The sequence below is a fragment of the Phaseolus vulgaris genome, chromosome 6, assembly GCF_051622355.1.
Source record: "Phaseolus vulgaris cultivar YP4 chromosome 6, ASM5162235v1, whole genome shotgun sequence".
Classification (NCBI taxonomy): domain Eukaryota; kingdom Viridiplantae; phylum Streptophyta; class Magnoliopsida; order Fabales; family Fabaceae; genus Phaseolus; species Phaseolus vulgaris.
Window position 1 is genome coordinate 22127204 of NC_143503.1, and position 25842 is coordinate 22153045.

The 25842-nt window shown below is 29.7% G+C and overlaps 1 protein-coding gene and 1 pseudogene across 2 annotated transcripts; one reads left to right on the forward strand and one right to left on the reverse strand.

Annotated features, from left to right (window-relative positions):
* Nucleotides 1–10471: 10471 nt before the first annotated feature.
* Nucleotides 10472–25327, forward strand: LOC137831290 (glycerophosphodiester phosphodiesterase GDPDL4). 2 transcript variants are annotated; one of them, XM_068638905.2, is made up of 9 exons: nucleotides 10472–10734; nucleotides 14935–15231; nucleotides 18093–18202; nucleotides 18278–18782; nucleotides 19632–19670; nucleotides 19787–20071; nucleotides 20774–20916; nucleotides 23603–24089; nucleotides 24805–25327. In XM_068638905.2, the coding sequence occupies exons 1-9, from the start codon at nucleotides 10611–10613 to the stop codon at nucleotides 25101–25103; spliced, it is 2289 nt and encodes a 762-aa protein (XP_068495006.2). In that variant the 5' UTR covers nucleotides 10472–10610; the 3' UTR covers nucleotides 25104–25327. The 2 variants fall into 2 exon arrangements, with proteins under 2 accessions (XP_068495006.2, XP_068495007.2); XM_068638906.2 differs by lacking the exon at nucleotides 19787–20071 and having other exon boundaries at nucleotides 10512–10734.
* On the reverse strand, nucleotides 21718–22252 carry LOC150027294 (pleckstrin homology domain-containing protein 1 pseudogene; annotated as a pseudogene).
* Nucleotides 25328–25842: the final 515 nt, after the last annotated feature.

Here is a 25842-nt window from a genome sequence, read left to right on the forward strand (position 1 = left end):
ATGATTTCGTAGTGTATGAGTTTTTGGTTGATAGTTTGTGTTTAGTTTCGATGTGTATGCCAACGAAAGTAATTCGTCTATCTATGTGGATGGTTGTGTTTACTTGTTGCAGGTAATATGAAATATTTTGACGGTATTGGGAATTGTTTGTAATAATTTTCCATGTGTTTGAGTTCATAATAAATGAATTTTTGATATTCATTATTTAGATATGGGCGATGGAGCATTTGTTCTCTTACAAACGTCACGTGCGGAGGAGTGGAAATAAATATTCTCGTATTATGCATTGGATGGATGTTAGAGTTGGTCTACATCAAAGAAATTATTAAAATACAACAATAATTAAAATTCATATGAAATCAAAATAAATAATAATCAGTTTAATACGACGATCACACTTTCCATAGAAGTCGTCAAGAATTCCATAAAGATGCTCAAGTCGATGAACCCACAACATTAATATAACAACAATCATAAAGAAATCTCAAGCTTAAAATTCATCCATTATTACATAATATGCTACTATTTTATTTTTGCTTTATCAATTTTGTGTTGTGCTTCAATTGTATGACCAAGTGAGTAGGGCACATGCAATTGTCTAGTGCCACAATTTAGTGTTGAAGACTGTTGGCACAAATACCTACAAGTGCAAAATTTAAAATTCACTCAACATCGTCATTGTAAAGAGCAACAACATTTATATACATAGAAGATGACTAATATAGACTTACAAAATCAGAATATGTTATTGCTTGAAATGGAAATAAAACTTTTGCATAAAAGGAGTTGTAATAAGAATTGGTCCACGATCTCCCTCTTACTTTCAATTTCATTTCTTGAATTACGTGACTCTGTAAGAACCAACTAAGTTAGTACTATTACCAAAAACTTGAAACAAATAACAACAAATTTAAATCCACACTAACCGCAAAACAAAATATTAAAGCAAAACCACTTCACTACTTCAGTTATTTCAAATTCATTCAAATTTAACAACTCGATTACAAATAACATAACCTACAAACACATTGAACATAAATAACTAAATAATATAACAAAGAATATGTACATAAACAAACATAACGTTATGTAAATTTCTATCGTGTTATCAATTCTTGAGCACGAATTGAATTATTACAAGTCCAATCCCGTCAATATGTTCTTTTTCAATGTCAACAATAACACTACAACAACATTAACACCAATTTATCAATCATGCAAAAATAATAACTCAAGTAATCACTAACATAAATTATGTCACAGATTCGGTATATTAATTTATCGGTTCATGTGTAAACCTGCAACAAACACATCGTTCTATAAATCCTAAACAGATCCAAACCAGGTGAGCTTAGACCAGTAGAGGTTGGTTGGCTTCAGTAGAAACAAATCCAAGTGATCAATGGTTTTCTTTATGAACAAGTTCTTGGACCTCTCTGATTTGCTTATCCAAATCAACTATCCTCTTTTGGTTACCTGCACCTGGTTTTTCACAAACTTTATGTTGCTCAAGTAACTTTTCTCACTCACTTATACAATAACTAAATTCTCCAACTTCCTCAACACCATTTCCAAACCTTTGTCATTTGCACTCACTAGTCAATCCCATACAATCTGGAAATGAATATTTTCAAATCATTAAAAAATAATGCAACAATATGCACCAAAAACTTAACCAAACAATAAAATACCTCCAACAGATAAAAATCCTTCACGTAACTTTCTTACATGTGGCCAATGCAAAAAGCATGGAAAACAAGGACAATCAACACGGTTCCCAACACCAACATGATGAACTGCCTACACCTATTTCTAAAAAAAATAAATACACAACTAATTAACATTTCAAATAATGACCAATTCATTACAAACTTACTTGTCACAATTTTCATTGACCTGCAACACGACAACACAACCTGCCAAATATATCTCACGGGCATTCTTGTCTTGATAATAAACTTTAGATGCCCTTATCAAACTGGAAACTAATAAATTATGAACTGCACCCCCCAATTATATACATGTAGGGCATTTAAATTGTCTAACAGTTTAAAAGGAAAAGAAGGAAATGTCCTAGAAGTTCTAGGAAGATAGAAAACACATAATGCAACCAATATGTACAACCTCCAGAAATCATCTACATTTTTCTTTTTTCTAAATTTTTTATCCCCCAACTTATTTAAAATTGTATGTAATTTTATTTCTTCTCCATTGTCAAACAAGTCATTGACCAAACCTCCCCCATTGTCCTCCAAAATTACCTCTTCCTCCACAACCAACAACTCTAATCCAAAACATACATCCACAAGACAAAAAGGAACTAAATTTTGCCTAATCCTAAATGCATTATATTCGCTGACCATCTACTCATTAGCTCTTAGAGAAGACTGTTAGAAATGTTCAACACATTGTCTACTTCAACCATTCATTTAAATGGTGTTTGTTAAATCCTTTGTCATTGAAAGGCATAAGGTTACGGTTGATTTCTACAATATGTGCATTGTGCACATTGTGTCTAATTCGTAACTACAAAATCAAAACACAAAACAATATATTATTTATTTATTCAACACTATGCCATTTCAAAAAACATTCAACTACTGTCAACATAATATACAAAACAATCATAGGAAGATAGAAAACACATAATGTAAGTGTGAGGTCATGGGCCGACCCAGTTAGGATATTGTAACGTTTGAAGGCTTGTTAAGCCTCATTGGCTCATGCCTGAGACTAAGAGGTTGTGAGTGTTAGAATTGTAGGTCTTAAACAAAAGGGGGGGGGATTGTTTATAAAAAAATTCGCAAATTTTTAAGGTACAATGAAGATAAAAGAGAATCAATTAATCATAAATCTATTCAGCTGTATTTAAAAATAGTTTTCATAGAAACAACAGAAAATCAACTAGTTGCTTTTGTGAAACAATCGATTGTTTATAGCAGCAATTATACACTTCAAGCAAAAAACAAATTTAAAGAGATGAGGGGTAGAGAGATTCACACAGTAAATTTATATTGGTTTACTCTTAGCCAAGAGCAACATCCAGTCCTCATAAAACCTCTGAGTATTCCACTATGCAGTCAAACACGCCTTGATTACAACACACACCAAAGTGGTGATCTTGAACCATTCAAGAACACACACGTCCTTTGGCAATCACAACACAGAATTCAGAACACCCTCTGAATCTACACACCAACAATCATTACAGAAATACAATTGTTAAGAGAAAAGGAATGATCACACCTGATACAATCACAAATTGAAAAGAATAAAATACAGTGTAATCCTATTCCACTCTTCGAAAGAATCCAAAGCTTTAACCAATCTTGTGAATTAATAACGACCAGAGCGTAAAACAAATTATATATACTCCAATCAATTGTTAAAAACATTTAATGCAAGAACAAAATCAGTTTTAAATTAATTAAAACAGATTGAACTAACTTAACAAAATTCTGTTAAGAAAAATAAAAAAGCAAACGATTGATTTTTTGAAACAACTCATTGAATTGGTTTGACAGCAAAGTCAAACAGTTTCAAATCATTTTAAAAAACCTCTAAATGTAAAACAACTTGTTGAAACAACAATTCAACAAGATGATTTTCCATTTCTCTTTGAAAACACATCTTTTTTCAAAAGGATTAAAAATCAAATAAACTTGGATTAGTTCTATGAGTGGATTACAAATTCAAACTACCCAAAACCCACACACACAAGCAGCGGCAAATCCTTCAACCAATCTTCATGGATTTGGAGACATCAAAGCTTGTTTTCAATAGTGAGGTCAGCGGTCAACCCAGTTAGGATGTCGTAACGCCCTGTTACCGAAGGCCTAATGATGATACTTTAAGAATCTCCATAAAGAGCTTTGAAGGAGTTACTTGAAGGGGGTTACGGGAATTAATGAAGGAATTAAGTCTGGAAAGACTGCTACAAAGAGGGATAGGCGATGAGCCTTCTATAAAGGAGAAGGGAGGTCGAGCAGAAGACACAACACTAGAACTGGAAACCATTATTTCTGGATTATCTTTGATGCTCTAGTTAAGAGTTATCTGTGTTGGCTAGAACAGTAAGCAATGTGTACAACCTACATAAATCATCTACATTTTTCTTCTTTCTAAATTTTTTATCCCCCAACTTTTTTAAAATTGTGTAATTTTTTTTCTTCTCCATCATCAAATAATTCATTGACCAAACCTCCCCCATTGTCCTCCAAATTTACCTTTTCCTCCACAATCCAAAACATACATCCACAAGACAAAAAGGAACTAAATTTTGCCTAATCCTAAATCAAGATTTGTTGTCGGTTTTTTACAAAGAATGTCGGCAAATGGTCCCGGCCTTAAATCCGTAATAATATGATGCATCGTAACCTCTGGACTTAGATTGTGAATACTCAGTGCAACCTTTCCAAAGCGCTCCATGAATAACCTTAACGATTCTTCCTTCTCTTGCCTTATATTTACCAAAGCAATTAATGTTAAATGATGTGGCCGACTTGTGGAAAACTAAGCTCCAAACTTCTCAACTAATGTATCAAAACAGTCAATAGATAGTGGCGACTACCCAGTAAACCAACTTAAAGTTGCTCCCTTCAAGGTTGTTGGAAATACTCAGCATAAAATGGCATCATTCCATGTATACAGGTTTACCTGTGTTGTATAAATTGTTATATGTTCATCAGGATCTGTACTTCCATCATATTTATCCATAGTTGGATTCTTTCATATTTATCCTGGTTGATCTCTTTTTCTACTCACCATACCTCACTTCTTCAGCTAACTTGCTTCTCGGCCCAACTGTGGGCGCCAAAATGTTCTTACAGGGCCCATAAACAATTAACTCTTTATCCTTTTGTCTTCTCGACTTCTCAGTCTCTTGATGTTGACTTGGGATTTAGGCTACAAGGTCCACTAATTTGGTCTTAGCCTGGTTCTTGGGTACAGGATATGGACTCTCACTTATCAAGCTTGGTCAAGTTGAACTTTCAGCTTCTGAGCTTAGGGTCAACTCTCGAGCGAGTATGTGTACCTGCAAGGGGCTTCGATGATAAAGTCATAATCAATATGTTTGATTATCAGATAAAAATAACTCTACCTACCTCTTAAGCAAATCGCCTATTTATGGCACTCACTTGTTAGACTTTTGATTTAATTGGGTTTTTACTCTTTGCACCTTAAATATATTGTAATTGTTTTAGACCTATTTATTTGGACTTTGATACAGTGTTCCCTTATTTTATTATTTATTTATTTTATTTTAGCTTTTCATCATATGCTGACGTTCTCTCAGCCTTTCGGCCTAGCCAGTACAATCATTTTAAAAGGTTTGTTTTTGCGTGTATATAAATTTGAAGAATATTCAACCTTCTAAATATTGATATTGATGAAGATATTATTAGCTAAAAGAAAAGTAAAAAGTAAATTAATTTGAAGTTAGAAATGGAACCATAGAACATGTAGACAAATAATCTCAGCCACACACTTACACTATACACTTATCCTATTCACATTGTCCACCGCCATAAAAGAACCGTACACCTTTCACCACGTGGGACCATTTTTCTTTTGGACATATTTGAATTGTTTCGACCTTAAGTTTGTTGAGATGATATCGCTAAGATCAAATTATTGTATCTGAGTTATTATCCGTTTTGGAACTCGAAATTTCGTCACAGTTTTATCCTGAAAAGACACTTCAGTAAGTCAAGAGAGTAAGATATATATAAACTTTCTTTAACCTCAATTTCTAAATAATCGATTGGACGTACTGAAACATAATCAATCTGAAATTGCATTCAAAATTAAATGCAATTTTAAATATTATATTTGTTTATTTTTTCTGCAATATATTTTAAGTTATTGGAAGTAAGATTAATCTCCAATGATAATACTTGCATCGAGGTTAGTCTCTTATTCATTTAAATGAGAAGAGAAGATAATTATTTCAAAAAAATTATTAGTATTGTGCCATTTTTTATTCTTTCATTAAACTTGGAGTTAACAAGAATGGTTTTTTTTTCCCGCAAAATAGTGTAATTTGATTTCGTTATTTCTGAAATTGACAGTCTTTTTTTTTTTTAGAATTAAGTCATGCATTTTTTTATTATTTTAAAATTGAACAAGTTGTGTGAATAAGAAAGTTTTGAAGGAACCGTATTTGGAGGATACAACTTTTGGCTAAATAGTGTGCTGATTGTATTGGTGAAGAAATCGTATTTATCTCAGACAATATAAATTACTACTACTGATTCGTAAAAAAAATAATGCTAAAGTCATAGTAAATACGACTTCACCATAAAACTGTTAAATTAAAATGTTGACAACTTTAGTTAAAAGAAATCGTGTTTACCATGTACCACTTCAGTTAAGTGGATTTTTTTTTTTTAGAAAAAAAAACTTTTTAATTTTTTTTAAATGATAAAATAATTTAAGAAATATTTAGTTGTGTTATTTTAAATAAAATGAATGTATAAAAATTAATAAAGATGGTAAGATCCTAAATTGAGATGCTACAAACTCTTAACCTTAATAAAAAAATCTTAATCGAAAACCTTAATCAATTAAGATTTTCAATAAAGATATTGAAAAATCTTAATTGAAAACCTTAATACAAAAATCTTATTAAAAAACCTTAACTAGTCATAAACCTCACAACTTTAGTATATCAGATATCAATGAATCAATTTCAGTAATTTTTTAAAATTTTACCTATTTCATTAATTAATTAATTAATTAAGAGGTGAAATTGCATTTGATTGATAAAAAAATCCGAGTTTTGGAGTAATACTCAATTCAAGGCCTTTCTAAGGCGGAAAAAAATAACTCAAGGACAAAAAGAAAAATTTTAATTTTTTGAAACTTCAAAATTGAAAAAGTTGTTTTTTATATTTAGAGTGTATTTAGAAAATAGCATTATTAGAAAATCATACTTTCTGATAATATTTTTCAATTAACTTTCATAAAAAAAGTGAGGATATAACTTTTCAAATTAAATTTTTTTATTGTAATAAAAATATTATATTACACTTATTAAATTATTTAATATAATAAATAATAAAAAATTATGATAAAAATATTATGTTAATCTTTAATTTTCAGAAGCTTATATAAATATTTCTATAAATTATTCTTTTATTAACCAAACATATTGGAATTATAATTTTCAAAAATTATTATAAATGTTTTTGGTCATATATCAACCTTAGAAACAACCAAACAAAATTTCAGTTTTCGGACCCAAAAGTATATGGAAACTTTCAAACTCTTATCCAAATATACTTGGACATCATTTGCTTATCTTTTGGGAAAAAAAATTAAAGTGCTAATTAATTATGATTTTAATTTTTATAACTTTTTATCTATCAAAATTTTGAAATATTTTTTTATTCTTTAGAAATAATACTTGTTAAAATATTGTGTTTAATGAAAATAGGTGATAATCCTAAATAACATTTGTTTTAAAAAAAACATAGTTCTTTATATTTTGGAAAATGATTTCATAGTTTGAAAAAAAAATATATTGAATAAAACTAAACCTTCATTATTATATTAATTATTGGAAATAAATCACAGGCTCACAATGCATTGTCAATATCTGAAGAAATAGTTGATTCTTCCCAAATAGGAGAAGACAAACTCATATCAGTATCACCACACACACACACACATATATATATATATATATATATTATTAATAAATGTTATAATTAGTATATTGTAATTTGTGTTATTACCTAAACCAAATATCAAGTCTCATGTTTAATTTCCATCACGAGATCAATTCATTAAATAATATGAACTATCAATTTATTAATATTTCTTTGCACAGATTTTCTAATAAAATAGCAATCAGTAATTTTACGAACATTTGAGTTTAAATAACTCTTTGATTCTATATTCAATTTGGTATTGGCATGCTAGTGCAACAAAATGCAATATAATTAAAATGTAAAGAAAGTTAACTGTTGATAAATGAATTTAATAATTATTAAAATATTACTTTTATAATTATTATTATCATATAAGTACGTCTTATTACATCATGGATCCACAAATTTTTTAAAATTTCTTATTTATCTTAACTTTATTTCTTCTCATTTTTCATGGTTTCAATTTTGCTTAAAAAAAAAGTCAAATTCTCCCTCCACGTTGATACATTGTTTTATAAAAAATTATTTTATTTTTTTAATTTTTTTAAATAATCCTAAATAAAGTATAATTTTATATTTTTAAATAACCTTACCTCTCCTCTCGTACTTTTTTTTAACCACGCATTTTCTTTCCAGCCTCAATGCCTTCATTCTTCTTCACCTCTAACGTTAGGAAGAGGAGTTCTATCATTTGATATTTGAGCGTGTGTTAGAAAGTTGATAAGAATTTGTTGCAGTCTACGTTCTCCGTATAGTTATTTTTTTTAGTTTTGTATTTCATTATTATTGTTCACTAGTGTTTTTTTTAAGGATTTTGTGGCTTCTAGATTGTACAATCCAAAATACAATTTTAATTAAGACAGTGTTATAGATTGTCCAGCCTAGTGTACAAAAAAAATGGAGAAAGAAAATAGCAAACGAAAACACAATCATTACCAGTAAAATTATCACAAAACTTACCACAACCACCAATTTTCACCACCAGCCACCATAAGCAATTACCACCACACTCAAAAAAAAAGGTATTGTTGAAATTAAAAAAAAAAGTATTAAAATGCAAGAGAAAGATATGAAGGTGCAGGAAGAATTTACCAAAAAAAAAAAGTAAAACATAAACTTATTGTTTCTACTAAAGTTTTTACTTCTTGCATCCTACATTGACCTAAAATGACAAAAATATTTTTTTTTTAATTTTTAAATAGGAGTGAGGATGTAGGTCAAAATGTATTCTGAAATACATTTTTGGATTTGAGTTTCAAAACACTTTTCCATATTTGACTTTCTAGAATAATGATAATATATATATATATATATATAAATTTCAAATTTGGAATATATTAGTTTTATTCCTCTAAAATTATTAACCAAGATTATCATCAAAATAGTTATATATAATTGGAGATAAATCTATCTTTAAACATATAGGAGTTTGATTCAAGATATTTTGTGTAAAATAAATTTATTATAAAATATTAATGTCTAAATAGATATTCGTATTTTAAATCATTAATTTAAAAAGGTCATTTTCAAAGTAGTATGACTTTTCAAAAGTGTTGCTAAAATTATTTTCTGGTTACTATCAAAAGAAAGGGAAGAATGGGTGGTGAGGAACACAAGAAATTGCCTATGAATATTGAATGTGACTAATGAAATATGTATGTTTGCTCATTTACTTTGCAATATTTGAGATCTTCTCTTGCTCTTCACTCTTAGTCCACACTATTACGATAAGTCTATGTTCATAAACCTTTCTTAAAAATTTTTTTTTTTCATACATTAAAATTAATTTATACACAAATTTAAAAAAATATATTTTAATTAACTAACTTATGGGCAAATTAATTTATACACAGATAAAAGAACTTCTATAAATTAATTAACTTATGGACAAATTAGTTTCAATTTATAAAAATTATCTATTTTTTCATTTCTAATATTTATGAAAAAAATTTCCCAAACATATTCTATGTGAATATAGCATGAGATAATTATGCTAATCAAATATGAGATTTTATTAATTTACATATTTTTAATGTATATAACAATCCCTCATAAGAAAATACGGTATAATTTTTTTTGAAATAATTAAAATGTGAAAATAATACTGGCATAATATTTTCAATCATTTAAAGAATAATTAGTGTGAGAGTAAAAAACAGAAAATGTTTGTATATTTTAGTGTAATTGTTTTTTTATAAGGTCCGTAAACAATTTAGTTATTTTTCAATAAAATTCTTGAACTTGTATTTACTTTTTTTGCAGGTCTATTCTATTTAATCTAATAAAAAAAATAGTGTTAAAGATCTAATTAAAAAAATACAAAATTAAAATCCAATAAAAAAATAGTTTTGAGACTTAATTAAAGCTTATCAAATAGTTCAAGACACACATTAACTACAATATAATTTATAAGTCGTGATAGTAATTTTAATTCTTGAATATTTATGATGATAATTAAGAATTTTTTTTATAATTAATAAACTAAAACAATTCTTAAAAATAACATCGTCATCAATAAACTATATTTAATAATAACATATAGAAATTTTCTAACATAAAAATTAGATTTTATTTGTCAGAATACGAAAAAATAAATTTAAAATAAAAAACTACTGTATCTTTTTAAAACTTTTCTTTAATATATTAACATTTAAAAACTAATTTAAAACAATCACAGTGTAAGGAGGAAAGTTACTATTTCTGCTAAATGTAAAGTCAAGTATTCACTTCTATAGGGACAAATACGTTGACGCTGTCGTTTCGCCTTCTCACTTTTTCTTCTATAGGGACAAATACGACTTAGCCGATAGCTAAACGACACACGGCGTGACTTAAACGGTAGTTTAGCCCACTATCATATATAGCCCTCGAGGGTTGTGGTGAGTGGCCAAAACTCTAAGTTTCTTCTCCGCCAAGTATTGCCGGAACTTCACCGGAAACTAAAATTCCGCTGGAATGTGGAAACCACGCTCTCTTCTCCGTTCACTCTTTCTCCTTCATCTTCTTCTTCTTCTTCACTCGGCGCTGCCTCTGGTTTCTGCACAAGTATCCAACGCAACCACTTGGGACACTCTCTCCGGTTCGTCTCTCCTCTTACTCTTCTATCTTTTTTTGGTGTGGATAATGTTGATGAGAAAACAAATCACAAAAATTAATAACAGAGGAATTGTACGAAATTACTGTTACAGAGTCAAACATCCGTTACAATTATAATTGCTCTCAAATATTGTAATTAGCTTAATTTTGGATCTTATTAATATAAGTAAGATATTTATCTAGTTTTTAGGAGTTTACCTTAACCTTATTCTAAACTTATATAATTAACTATGTTTCAGTTGAATATATTTATCTCCCGTATAATGAAAAGAAGAGTGATCTGAGATCAATTCAAATTTACCTTAGCTTGATTTAACGTTCCTTTGGTTCTTCTCCGTGGAGTTCGTGTTAATTCTAAGTTGTTATTAGGAATATTATCCGTGCAATTATTAGATACGAATTTTAATTGAAGTGTGTTGGTGAAAAGGGTGATAAATGAGGCTGAGGATTGATATACTGTATTGTACCGTCTTCTTGTGCCTTGAAAATTATATTGATAAGTTAATTTGATGATATCAGAATTAGAGTGGATGAGGAAGTGAGTATTTTGGAGTGGGAGAATCAACTTGTTGTTATAAATAGTGTTCTTTTTAGTTATATATATATATATATATATATATATATATATATATTTAAATCATCAATAGATTTTTATAATTAATATTTTTTTTAAAGTTATTTTCAGTAGAAATTGAGCAAAACTTAATATACCTTGTGACACACTAAAACATAAAGCATAAATAAGATGACATACATCATTAAAGAAATAACTAAATATCTTCAAAGAACTCCATTTCTTAAAGCTTGATTTGGATATAATTATTAAAATCTCACCAATGACTTTTAATTTTTCAAATATTTTTTTTCCATCATCATAAGAATTGTTATGATTTAGATAAGTTTAAAAAGTTTTGCAATGTAACTTTAAATTTTGATTAGAGAATGATATAATTCTTTTAATAGTAAATTAAATTTAAAAAATTTCATCTTGTCTTATATTACTTAAATTAACTTTCAAAATTGGCTAGGGACACTTTTCAATAAATACACATATACATATATACATAGTATGTATAGTATGTTTATTACTGAAGATCATCATTGTCAAGAAAAGATGGGGTGACTAAATAGGCCAGTCCTGACCCCTCATTTGACTGTTAAAAGTGGGGTGAGACAGACTGACCTATCAAGATTGTACGAACTAAAAATAGTAATTCATCCTGTCAATGACAGACTAGTGGATTGACCCACCACTTTCATATTTTTTTAATTTTTTTTGTTTTAGATATATTTACTTGGTTATAATTGTTGATATCACTTTTTAGAAAATAAAAATACAAGAAAGAACAAACCAAATTTTAATGAAAAAGTTTAATACCTAACAAAATAAAGTAAATATCAATAATACTTCAATTCTATATAAAAATTGATCACAAATTTTTATTCAAAAAATATGAGATCCCTCTTTAAAAGTACTAAAAAAAGACGAGTTGGCAGGTCAGCCCGTCCCACCTCACTTGTAGCCCACCAAGTTAATAGGTTAAGTAGACCAGACTAATATGTATTGACGGATTCAAAAAGCTAAGTCGCCCGATTTAAATGATGGTGGGTTCGCAAACCCAACCCATTTTTACCATCTTAATCTAAAGTAATATTAGTCATAAACATAAACTATTAAGTCATCATCAACCATTTGTATACTAAGCTTATATCTTATATAATTAATTATTATTTTATTTTATATTAGAATTAATTGAGTAAATAATTGATTTAGTATAATAGATATTAACATATTTTTTTTAGTATAATAAAAGAATTATAGTTTTAATAGAAAAATTTTAATTTCATTAATTTTATTTCAATTTGTTAATAATTGAGGTAATTGAATATATGTTTCGTCTTTAATAATTGTTACATGGTTTGGGTTTATTAGAGAAAAAAATAACATAATATAATTAATGATTCTTTAAAATTAATTACATATTAATTTTTTTTAACACATGAAAATTATTAAAAATTAAACCAAACACATATTCAATTATATTAATCATTAAAGTTCTTGTATCAAGAATTTAATTCTTTTCGAACTGTACTAAAACGAAACATGTGAATAATTGTTGGAGTGAACATATTATTTACCATGCATGGTTTAGGTGTGAAAATGATGGTGACACTATAATCATTTTTCATACATAAAGGTGTGAAAAAAATACAAATATTTAAATATAATTTATAATTATGTTAATCTTTATAGATTCGTTTAAAGCTGAAATTCATATTTTATTAATTGAATTTATATTGGATATATTTTTGGATTGAACAAAATGTCTAAGAAAAAATCATAACCGAAAGCGACTATGTGCTAACATGATTCGTCCTTCATTATTTATAGATTAAGAGTAGACTCTTCTCTACCAATTCGAGTTCAAGCTCCCACATCTCTTGATGTATTCATAATTGAGTAACTTATTCATCCCTTTTTTTCCCACATTACCACTACAATACCCATCCTTGATCACTCTCATTAGAAAAAACCACACCACTCTCATCATCTCTCAATCACTAAATCCCCATTACAACTCCACCAGTATATTTTATACCTTCTTAGAACATCTTTAGTACTATATTCCATTTAGGATAAAATATCTTTCAAGATCTCATTCAAAATTTGCTCTAATGATAAATTTCACTTTAAGATCTTAAATAATTTTTTCAAGTTCTACAATGATTTTTTTTTTGTAATGGGGGAGAATTTAAAAAAGTAGTTCTTATAGTAGAAGAACTCATTCTCTATGGTGGAGATCTTTCCTTTTTTCATTCAAAATATTTTAAATGTCAGATCTTAGGTTTAAAATATTTAGATCTTAGGTTTAAAATATTTGTTTGTTGAAAAATTACTATTAAAAATATTTTTATACTCGTGGTAAATAGAGTCCAAAATTGACAATCAATTGCATAAAAGGGTATTGGAACGATTTGATCATCAATATCATCCAAGACCAAAAAGAAAAATTTATCTTTGATATGAGTCCGTCCATTACAAAGCCTTAATTCTTAAACATTACTCAATTTCTTTTCTTCAATACGATCGCATGATTGTACACCATACTACATAACATTTTATCCTTCTTTATATAATAATTCATCCCTTGAATATGTTGCAAAAAAATGAAGAACCACTTTAGTTTGGAAACAAGTTATTATCCTAGCTAAGAATAACATGTTTTCCATATTTTATTCATAAACTATACATAAACAACATATGAAAATGTATATAACCTTTGATGCGACCATTTTAATAAAAAAATATAATAAAAAATTATAATTAAATGATGTAAAAAATATTAAAATAGTAGTATTAGGAGTTGTAAGGGGTGATGAGTGTAGAAAAAAATTGGATTTTATTTTATCATGGTTTTGTGAATAAAACATGAATCATGTATTTGCTTGCCTTCAAACACAAATTCAAATAGTCTTATAGCGTAAAACTCTTTTTCATATCTCCAAGTGAGACAAAGAACTTTCAGGGGTGCCTTGATATTCCATATTTCTTACCAGATTGGTTGTAACTATGATCCTACACTTTCCATGCAAGATTTCATATGTACAAGCCACACTATTTATATTTTTCCCATTCTACTCATCACTACCATGCCTAGTCATTTTGAACATTTGTCAACATTCCTGTGTGGTTATCAACCAACTCCTAACCACTTTAAGCTCCATATGCATCTAGTGTTAATTTCTTTTTCTCAACAATCGAGTTCCATATAGCTTCTTTTTTAGGAATAACCCCTACTGCTATTCTTAAATATGTAAAAGGAAAGATAGAATCTTGCAATTCAAAATACTTGTAATTTTTTTAATCCTCCACAAAAAATTCTTACATCTATTATTGAATAAGCTAACATTAAGGTCTGAAACAACTCGAAACCTTTGATAGCAATTGTGTTACTCAAAGAAGTTTCTCCTAAAAAAATTCTATAAAATGTAAATTGGATAAATTCATTTCAAACTTTCATGACCTATATATCTTGTAGTTGTTATACATGTTTTTTCCAATAACTTCCCCCTAATGGGTTCAATAATCCTTGAAACTTGTGTAATAGATGTTCGCTCTGATAATAAATTGTGATGTGTAGTGTGTGTTGAAGCTAACTTGGAGGAGTTGTTTTTGGTGCAGGAAATCCACCGTTGGTGATAGCACGTGGTGGTTTTTCAGGGATATTTCCTGATTCGAGTGAAAAAGCTTATATTTTTGGTGTAACAGCTAGTTTAAAAAATGTGATAGTATGGTGTGACGTGCAATTAACGAAAGATTCGCAGGGGATCTGCGTCCCAAACGTGAAGCTTGAAAAGGCCACTGATATTGCTCAAAATAATAAATATAAAAGTAAGTCTTACCAAGTTAATGGTGTACAAACCGATGGCTATTTTTCTGCGGACTACACCCTAAAGGAGCTACGTTCCAATGTCTTCTGTAAGTTCAACTCATCTTAATGATGCTTTTTATTCTTACACAATATGACCCTTTTTTTATATTAGTTTTAATTTTAATGAGCTTATACTTATATGAAACTTTGTTGACGGGCTAAGTGAATTCTAAGTGAATTCTAATTGCAGTTTTAGAACATGTTTAGGGATAATCATCTACTTATATTATACTTAGTTAGGCACGTGTCAGTTGAACCTGTTAGGGATATGATTATTTAACTGAAATGTATGTCAATAGTTGGAGATGAATTCAATTGTTTTTAGTTGATTGAGATGTTTTATTTTTGTATTAGATAGTACATTAGCCCCCTAGAATCAAGTGGATTTACTACAAGAGCCATTGCAAGAATTTTTATTATTTTTTGTCGAGATACTATTTGTCTCAAGTGGTATACTTGTCACCCAGGTTTAAGGAGAGCGAAGTGTTTCAAAAAGTATATAAGGTTTAGGGTGATCAGAGAGAGCACATGTTATGAATGTGAATGGTCTTAAGGTTGTAGTCATTGTGATGAAATGATAAGACAGTTGGGATAGATGTGACGTTCTATTTGCTTCATGCCTTGTTACATCTATAAATAGTTGACCTTGTGGACCATCTAGGCTCTTCCAATTTGATGGGAGGGAGTTTCTATTATACCTTCCATGAAGGGGTGTCAACGAATAGAGGCACGGAAAGCAACATAGAGACCGGTGGTTGGGATTGAGCATTCTGAAAACTGACAACTATTAGAATGTATGTCCAAAACAAGAGAAGGGGTGATTGTTTTCACAAGATTTTCGCAAAGAATGGAAGTAGAGTGAAAAGATTTGTAAAATCAATCAATTGATTTTTCTGTTCAACTGGAATTAATTATCAGATTAATAGTTCTTTATGAAAAATCAACCAGTTGTTTTATCGAAACAACTGACAGTTTAATGCAACAAAAAATAAAGAACATAATTTAAAGTAGTATATGAAAGTAGGCAAAAAGAGATTCATATAGAGAGATTTATACTGGTTCACTCTTAACCAAGAGCTACATCCAGTCCTCAGCTAACCACCGATAATTCACTATGCAATCAAAACTAGATTACAAAACACACAAAAAATGTTGATCTTAAACCCCTTAAGAACACATAACACTTCTTAGCAATACCACCGTTTATAGAAACCCTATCTGAAATGATTTCACACACAATACAACATAAAAGAAAGAGTAAAAGTACACTTGGACTTCACAAAGCAGTAGAACACAAGAATAGAAAACCCACGCAAGCAATGATCCAAAAGCTCTTGATCTTCTATTGAAAACTTGTTTTATAATTTTTTTTTCAATTGATAAAAAAAAATCTTTATATAGACTTTATAAAGATGTTAAAATCGTTTGATCATTAATTGAAATCAGTTAAAATCATTTAAAATCAGTTTGAAATTCATAACAAAATTTTGTTTAAAAAATAGTTGATTGATTTTAAAACAAACTGATTGATTTTTTTTCTGTTAAGGACAACACATAAAACAAAGCTTTTTCAAATTCTTTGAAAAACACTAAGTGCAATTCAATCGGTTGTCATGATAAATCAACTAGATGAAAAAATTGTTGTAGTCACCAGACTTTGAACAAAAGCTGTTTCAACTTATTAAAAGCATGAAACAACTGACTAAAATTAACACGGATTTTAGAAAACACTTCTTTCAAAAGAGATTAAAAATCAAGTGAACTTGGATCAATACTAGATGTAAATTTACAACTCAAAATCTACTAAATAACACACACACACAACAACAGATTCTTCAAGTCTTCAAAGCGGATTTAGAAACATCAAAACACCTTGTTCAAAATCAAACTCTTGCATTTTTTGGACAGTTGGTACATTGGAGCCAATTGAGTCTTTGTTTTCGGTGTCGACCTGCAGAGGTGTGGTCTTCCACCTTCTATCTCATTCTTGTGTTTTTGGATCAAAGGGCATCAATTTCTTCCACATTCTTTCTCTTGAGTGTTTCTATTTCTCTTCGTAACTCCATCATTTCAATATGATCAATCGGGTTATCCTGAGGTTCCTTGTGTTGGCATATGTCATCTATCATGTTTTGCGTGGTCAACATATAGTTTGCTAAGGAGTTTTTTCTGGTCCTACTGCTCATTTATTCCTAGTCTTCATGCTACTTTGTGCCTCAATTTGTGTCTATATCTTGGTCTTAGTCTAGTTTGGTCTCAATTATAAGTCTCGGTCTGGTTTTCTATCAAGTCAATATAATCTTGATGTTCAAAAGTAGACAATGATAATGAATCATTTAAAAATATTTTTACCTAAGGTACCTCCCTATTTACACTAGTTTTAATGTTTTAATGGGCTTATACCTATACAAAGCCTTACTGAAGGCTCAATTGGGTCCTATTTATGATTTTAGAGTGAATTTAAGTATAATATATATGCTTAATCATACTTAATTATTTAGGAAAGACACATGTCCCCATAATAAGATTTATTTAACTAAGATGTATGTCGTAGTTGGAGATGAGATTCGCGATTCTAGATCCTGGATTGTACAAGTTATTTACGTACTCCTATTTGATTATTACAATGAGCATGGGATATGGATTGTGATGATAATAGAAAAACAACTAATCTTTTGATAGATTCATGCCAAAATCTCTTTCTCAATCTTTATAAATGAATTGAAATCTTTAATCTTGTTCTCCAAAACAACTTTCAGGTAGGTCATTGATTTTGAAGCATGTGTAAATTTTACATTAATGATTCGTAATGTCTGACATTTATTCATGTATTAAATGAAATACATACGTACAAATATATATATATATATATATATATTAATTGTTGACTATTTTGGTTACTTGACAGTGGTTCAGGGAGATTATTCTCGACCAACCTTAGGTGGAGTATTCGAAATTCTTACGGTGAAAGATGTGGTTAAAACAACATTCCCGCAAGGATTGTGGTTGAACATACAGGTATAATGCATTTCCATTCACGTAGTATTCTAGTTCTACACAAAACTAAACGTTTTTTTTTCAATCTTTTTGCAGCATGATGCATTCTACACTCAACACAATTTGAGTATGAAAAATTTCATACGTTTTGTTTACACAACAGTAAATGTCAGTTACATCTCATCACCTGAAGCTGGTTTCCTCAAAAGTATAAAAACAGACATCAATCCAAAAATAACAAAACTGGTCTTCAGGTTTCTGGGAAAAGAGGAAGTAGATCCATCAACCAAACAGACTTATGGTTCACTATTACAAAATCTAACATCTATCAAGACATTTGCTTCAGGAATTCTTGTTCCCAAAGATTACATATGGCCTGTGGATCCAACAAGTCACTATCTACAACCACATACATCTTTGGTCTCCGATGCGCACAAAGTGGGGCTAGAAGTCTTTGCTTCAACTTTTCAAAATGATATTCCAATCAGCTATAATTACAGCTATGACCCTGTTTCCGAGCACCTGAGTTTCATTGAGAATGGAAACTTTTCTGTTGATGGTGTGTTGTCTGACTTCCCCCTAACGTCATCTGCAGCTATAGGTATGTTATGTCTTACTCATTTTTTGTTAGGATGGCCTTCCGTGTATATAATGCATACAAACTGATTAAATCTTGTCTGTTATTACCATTTCTTCTACTGAGATTTTATTTTTTCATTAGGAAGAAGTTAATGCACCTATGATCCTGTTACTACTATTAGTACTAGGCTTGTGTGCATAACATTTTGATGAATCACCCTAAATGAGTTTATGCAATTTTACTTTGTTAATTTTAAAGTGACCGTGCTTGATTTTGTTTGATTCTAAAATTTTGGGATCAACATTCTACGTTATTGATTTGTTAGCTACTTTATATTTATTTTAAATCTAGGTAAGGGGTAGATGACCTTTCCACGGGGTTGCGACTCAGAAAGTTATATCATAGAATTCTTGATCAAAGAAATGTAACTGGCGGAACTTATATTGACCATCACACATATAGGATATTGTATGCACATAATCTTACTCAAAATCTCCTAGGCGGACACTACCAACTCTCTTTTTATGCTAACTTTTAAGCCAAGTCTAGTTTAGACTAGGTTTCTTCTTTAGGAAAATTCCAACTAAATACTTTCGGCGACCATCTATAAAACATGGTGTTTATTTTCCTAACTGCATTAACCCAAATATAAGTATTTTTCCTTTATATTACTTTTCCAAGCTGAAATTTTATGTATCGATTTACTATGTATCTTCTATAACTATGTGTGTACTTCTGTACTTGATTTTAGTTGCATGTGGATTCTACAAAACTAAACAATTCTAACCTGACTAAGTTCAGAATGCGTGTATACATGAGTATAAAGTTTCCCCCTTTAAATGACTATTGATTTTTGTTCTTTTTATGCAGACTGCTTTGCGCACATGGGCCTCAATGCTCCAAAAAAAGGTGTGTTAATATCGTTGCTTTATCCCTGCTTGTTTGATGCGTAACACTTCTACGCTAGTGTAAATTGAAAATTGCATCATTGTTAACCAGATACATTCATTCTATTCATGTCTTAGTTAACACTTTGGTCATCTCAAAATATGGAGCAAGTGGAGATTATCCTCCTTGTACCGACTTAGCATATAAAAAGGCTATTTTAGATGGTGTGGATATTCTTGACTGTCCTGTTCAAATGTCAAAGGATGGAATACCATTTTGCTTTAACTCTATTGATCTTATTAAGAGCACAAATGTTGCTAAATCAAGTTTCAGCAACCTAAGCAAATCTATTCCAGAGATCCAAGCTGGTGATGGAATATTTGCATTCGACTTGGCATGGAATGATATAAAAAGATTGAGTCGTAAGTCAAATGGTCCTTTACTCTTCATTCCGATTATTTATATAATAGACTTATCAAACACTGAATGTTATATACCTCAATTAAGTGAAAGTTCATGTCTAATGAGATATAAATACACAACACACACGATTATTTATATAAGACACTTATCAAAAAATGAATGTTATATACCTCAATTAAGTGAAATTTCATGTCTAATGAGATGTAAATACAAAACACAAGCAAATCACCTGTTAGGAATAATTGGGACAAAATTAATTTTGACCTTCTCTTCACATGATAACCAATTTTAATTATTGTTATGATTTTGACCTTAAGCCATTGAGTTCTAGTGTCTCCTGTCATTTGGGACACATCCAATCTAGAGGGATTTCCTCCCCGATGCATTAGTGTTCGTAGGATCAATTTAAATACTGAAAAAACTAATTCGAAAACACTTATCATCATTTTTTTGGTGTTCTTATGTGTAAAATATATGATTTAAGGCTGGATATGGACCTCAAAGAGGTGCACTGATCCTTGCTCTGACAAATCTCAAGTTATTTGTAACTTCTTGAAAGACTAATGTCATGATTTTTTATTTATTTATTTTTCCCTCAGTTGCTTTTTCTTTTGTATGAATATATTTTACCTATCAATATACGAAAATGTAAAAGCAAATATTTGACGACAATATTTTTCTTTTCTTCCTTTTGCCTGCAGTCTCAATGCTGAACCCGTTTAGCGACTACAATTTGTATAGAAACCCAAAATTTAACGAGAAAGTATCATTGTTAACATTATCAGAGTTCTTGAACTTCACACAAGGTCATACTTCCCTATTAGGTGTTGTGATCATCATTGAGGTGAGTTCTGTTCATGCCATTATTTCAGTAATTCAGTATGTGAACATGCAATATCTTTGGTGAAATGTAGTAATGCACATTTAACTGAGTAAGCCATATGGTAAACCATAAAAAATCATTTGTCATGATCCGTGAGAGGCATTAGGTAACTACTTCTGAATGTTCTAATGAACTTTGAGAAAAATGAATAGAAAATTAGAGAACTAGAACTAGATGTGCCAAGGCATAAAATTAAACTATGAATTGTTTCGTTGTTATAGACATGTAGTAATCCTTATTACTAGAAGAACAATATTTCTTCAGATAAAACAATATCAATACTAAACTAATAAACCAGTTAAATTTTAAAATTGTATTTAGCATGCCATGAAAATAAGGATACAATTTCGAGTTTGTGTTTATAATTTTGTTAATTGAAATGCTATCTCTAATATGTTTTGCAATACTTACAATGATCAAACATCGATCGGCTGTCACACAAGAAATGTTTGTTTTCCTTCTCCAATTTCTGGGAAAGCTTACTTTTGACACCATTCTTGCTTTCGTGAACCTTGGGTTTCCATTGATCCATTGATCCAGAGTAGGAAGAGGACAATAAACAAATTTCCTTTACTTTCTGCTATTTCCCAAATTCTGATTGAATTATGAACGGATGATTTCTCTAATACATAACTTGTTATAAGTTTTCATTGTACTATTACATTGAAAAGATTGGACCAATCCATACCCAAAATCATTACAATTTGATAGCAGTTAGGTACATAAACAGAGTTTTATCGCAAAAACGAGCACGATCGGCGATTGATGTAATAATAATCATTATAATATACACAAACATAGTAAAACAACAAAAGAAAAAGGAGAATTCACCGAAAGAGGAAAGTGGATTGCAGAGCGCGTGATCAACGCTTGGCAGAGTTGTTATCATAATAACGATCACGGAATCGGATCTGGAGTGTTGGACGACGGAGCGACCAATGGAGTTGATCCAGTCCTCCTTCTCCTTCTCGGAATCGGCAATGAAGTACATGGTGTCGGAGCATGTGGAAAGTTCAAATGCGTTCGGCTTGTTAAGGATGTCTTCGGAGCCTTTAACGGTAAGGCAGTTGGCGACGGAGACGCCGCCGCGTGGTCGAGAGGCGCGTGAGACAGTGGATTCCTTGAACCAGAAAAATTTGTCCTGCTTAAGAACGAACCAGCGGCGTCGTCAGGTCTTAATGTACTCGCCCTGCTTGGTGAGCCAGCCGGTGCGCTCGGGGTTGGACCAGAACTCGACGCCGTTGTAGACGGTGGGATTCTCCGACATGTCGATCGCCGCGCGCCAAAGGCTCCCCATCGGAGCTTAAAGACGAGAACTGGTTAAATGAATGGGTGGTCAGTGTTAATTTAAAAATTAAATAAAAATAATGCTAACCTTAAAATATATTTTAAAACATAATAATAATATATATATATATATATATAAAAGACTAGCAGAAAAGGTATTTTTGTGACCGTTCTATTTAATTTTTACGATGAAATTTAACATACATACAAATAATTTTGAATAAGTTAAAATTGAAAAGCAATAAATAATATGTTAAAAAAAATGTAAATAAATTAATCAAACTCTTTCTTCTTCTCTTTTAGTTTGAGTTTAGGGTTTGAGTTTTTTTTTCTTTCATTGGTAGTTTACGAAGAGTGTCATGATGTTCATGTTAAAGTTATGATTTATTTGATGATAGATACAAAAGAATTATGTTTTTACCAAATAATAAAGTTACTTGAAATGGAGTGGAGAGAATGAATAGAAAATGGAAGTTATGTTATTTGATATGTGAGATTTGATGTGGAACCAAATTAGGGTAAGACCATACTCTTTCTTTATGTTGTTTTGTTGTCTTCAAATAAAGAATTAAGAGAAGAGTGAGAAATTAGTTTGCATATAAAAACTTCCTTAACATTAATTTAAAAAATTAAAAATAATTTTATTTCTTAAATAATATTGTACTAATAAAATGGGATATATTATTAAATAGTTTTGAATCAGACAAAATTTGTGTAAAAAAAATTGTTATGAAAAGGAATCCTCTTTACATGTAGGTATATAGATAATTTATTTATTTAATTAATTTTTGTGTTATTTTTAATTAGATGATTATATTTTTTTAATAAATAAAAACAATCTTTCTATTTGCTAAAAAATATACATTTGTTTAAAACTAATTAAATATCTTTTTTTATTTAAAATAACTACTAGATATATATTTTCTTAAAATAATATTCACAAATTATTTTTTTCTTAATACAATAAAAAAGCTAATATACAAACGGCCAAGTATATGTCTCCGCTTGTATATAAATTAATTAATAAATATATAATATATAATATTTAAATATGTACATTGAAATATTAATTTGTTATAAAATCAGTATTATTTTAATATAATTATATTTATATATTGTATAAATACATATTAATATTTATATACAATTTATATCTTAAAGTGTGATTAATGAAAAACATTAACAATATATCTTTTAGAAAAGTGTTTCTCTTAGTTATTAGCTTAAAAAAATATGATTATAAAATATGTATTAAATAGTGTACTGCATTAATTATAATTATAGAAAAAGGAAATTTTATATGACAAGTTGAAACTTGAGTATTTTGTATTGTAATTATGTTGTTTTCTACTATTATCAGAGTGCACCGTACCTTGCAAGGGAACAAAACTTAAGCGTGATTGATGCAGTGAGTGATACTTTGAGCAAAGCAGGTTATGACAAACCAGGGACTCCAAACGTCATGATTCAGTCCACTGATAGTTCTGTGTTCCTGAAATTCAAGGAGAAAACAAAGTATGAACTTGTCTACTCCATTCCAGAGATAGTTAGTGATGTAGTTGATTCAGCTCTTTCGGATATCAAAACATTTGCTCATTCTGTAGTTGTCGCAAGGGACTCTGTGTACCCGAAAAATGCTTTGTTCTTCGTGACTGGCTCTACAAAAACTGTGTCAAAGTTCAACTCTTATAATCTCTCTGTTTATGTACAAACATTCAACAATGAGTATGTATCTCAGGCATGGGATTTCTTGTCAGATGCAACTGTGCAGATCAACACATTTGTTCAGGATGCTGGAATTGATGGTGTCATCACAGGCTTCCCTCAAACAGCCAATAGATACAGAAGTAAGTGCATACAAAACCTTTTATTTATTGTTCTTGTAATTCACTAAAGATGCAATTTTGGCACTATTTGGTTTCCATACTTACTGTTAAATCACTTTAGGCTTTGAAGCACCTTTTACTTCCAATCCTCTTCCATATTTGATGTAGTCAATTATCCTACATAATAACCATATAACAAACAGTTGATTACTGCCAACACAATGTTACATGTTTGTTAAAGTACGTGGTCAGGGTTTCAATCCCTAATGAAAACCATTCATGAAAAAGTCTCACAGTTAAAAATTAACAATAAGTCAATTTTACAAAGTTAAAGTTAAATTTAAAGTTTAATTCTTAATATAATATCAAAATTATTTAGAGTTTATTTTAACGAGAGTATGTTAATCATATCAGCCAACTTACTATTGGGTCCGTATCAAACTGTATATAATATAAAATTTTCGGCGTGAGTAGATGTATTAAAGATCTTTTATGGACCGGAGATAAAAACATTTTGTAATATATAAGTTATTTTGTAATATATAAGTTAGTGTGAAGTTCAATTTATATACTTGTTTTAGAAAATTGAATTAAACTTAATATCATGTGTTTCCCTGCTTTCAAATTTAGATCTACAAAATCTCTCTTTTATGTGTTCCCCTACTTTCAAATTTAGATATACAATTAAATCTCATATCTGATTAGTGATTATATGATTTTCATGAACCTACTGCAGGGAACAGATGCTTAAATTTGGGTGACAGCACTCCTCCTTACATGAGACCAGTTGAAATAGGTGGGCTTTTTCAACTCGTAGACAAATCTTCCTTACCACCAGCTATGGCTCCAGCCCCTTCCCTGACCGAAGCTGATGTTACAGAACCCCCATTGGCTCCTTTTTCTAAAATAGCCCCATCTAACTCCATTGATGGAGCTGCACCAGGAGCACAACCACCACAAAATGCACAGGCTAAGGTTGCTGTCTGCTTCTTCATGTCCTCTCTCACAGTCCTTGTAGCCTCTCTTCTAATTTGAGTGGTGCAGGCTTGGTTATTCTAGCTGTAACCCTCTATTTTCACTTTTCTTTTTCTGGGTTAGGTAGAATCAAGCTTTAGGCTTCAACACTGCTTCATAAATCTTGATTTCTTACTTGTACCAGTAAACTATTTCCATCTCAGAAGAAATATTGTGTGATAAGGTTTTGCTGCTGTTGATAACTGTTTCTGGTATGATAAGTAAAGTATTATTCCCATTCTCCATTCTCTTTCTGGTGTAGTAGTAACTATTACATGTACATATTTTGTACATGAAGTATTTTCTAGATGAGCTATTTTTATCTTCTATTGTAAGATATGTACTTACTTTGTCCTTTGCCAAAATCAGCTTAAAGTTGAACAATTTAAATTAAAAGTGTTTGGTGGAACAGAGTTGTTCAAGATAAATAAGAATATAAATAGTTATTGAATTGAATATTAATATTAGGTCATATTTTTAATAATTATACTTTTACATTTTAAATTTTCTAATCTAAAAGTTATAAATTTCGAGTAATAATTTTGTAAGATTTTATATTTCATTGCAATTTTAAATAGTTATGTTTTTAATAAAAATACATATTTTCTTAAAAATAAAATAAATAAATAAATAATTAAAATATATTAATAATTAAGTTTTTCTTCCCTAAATAATATAATTTTATTTGATATTTTTTGAAATAGATAAATAAAATTATTAAAATTAATATAACTGAAGTCGTTTCGTTATAATTAAGTAC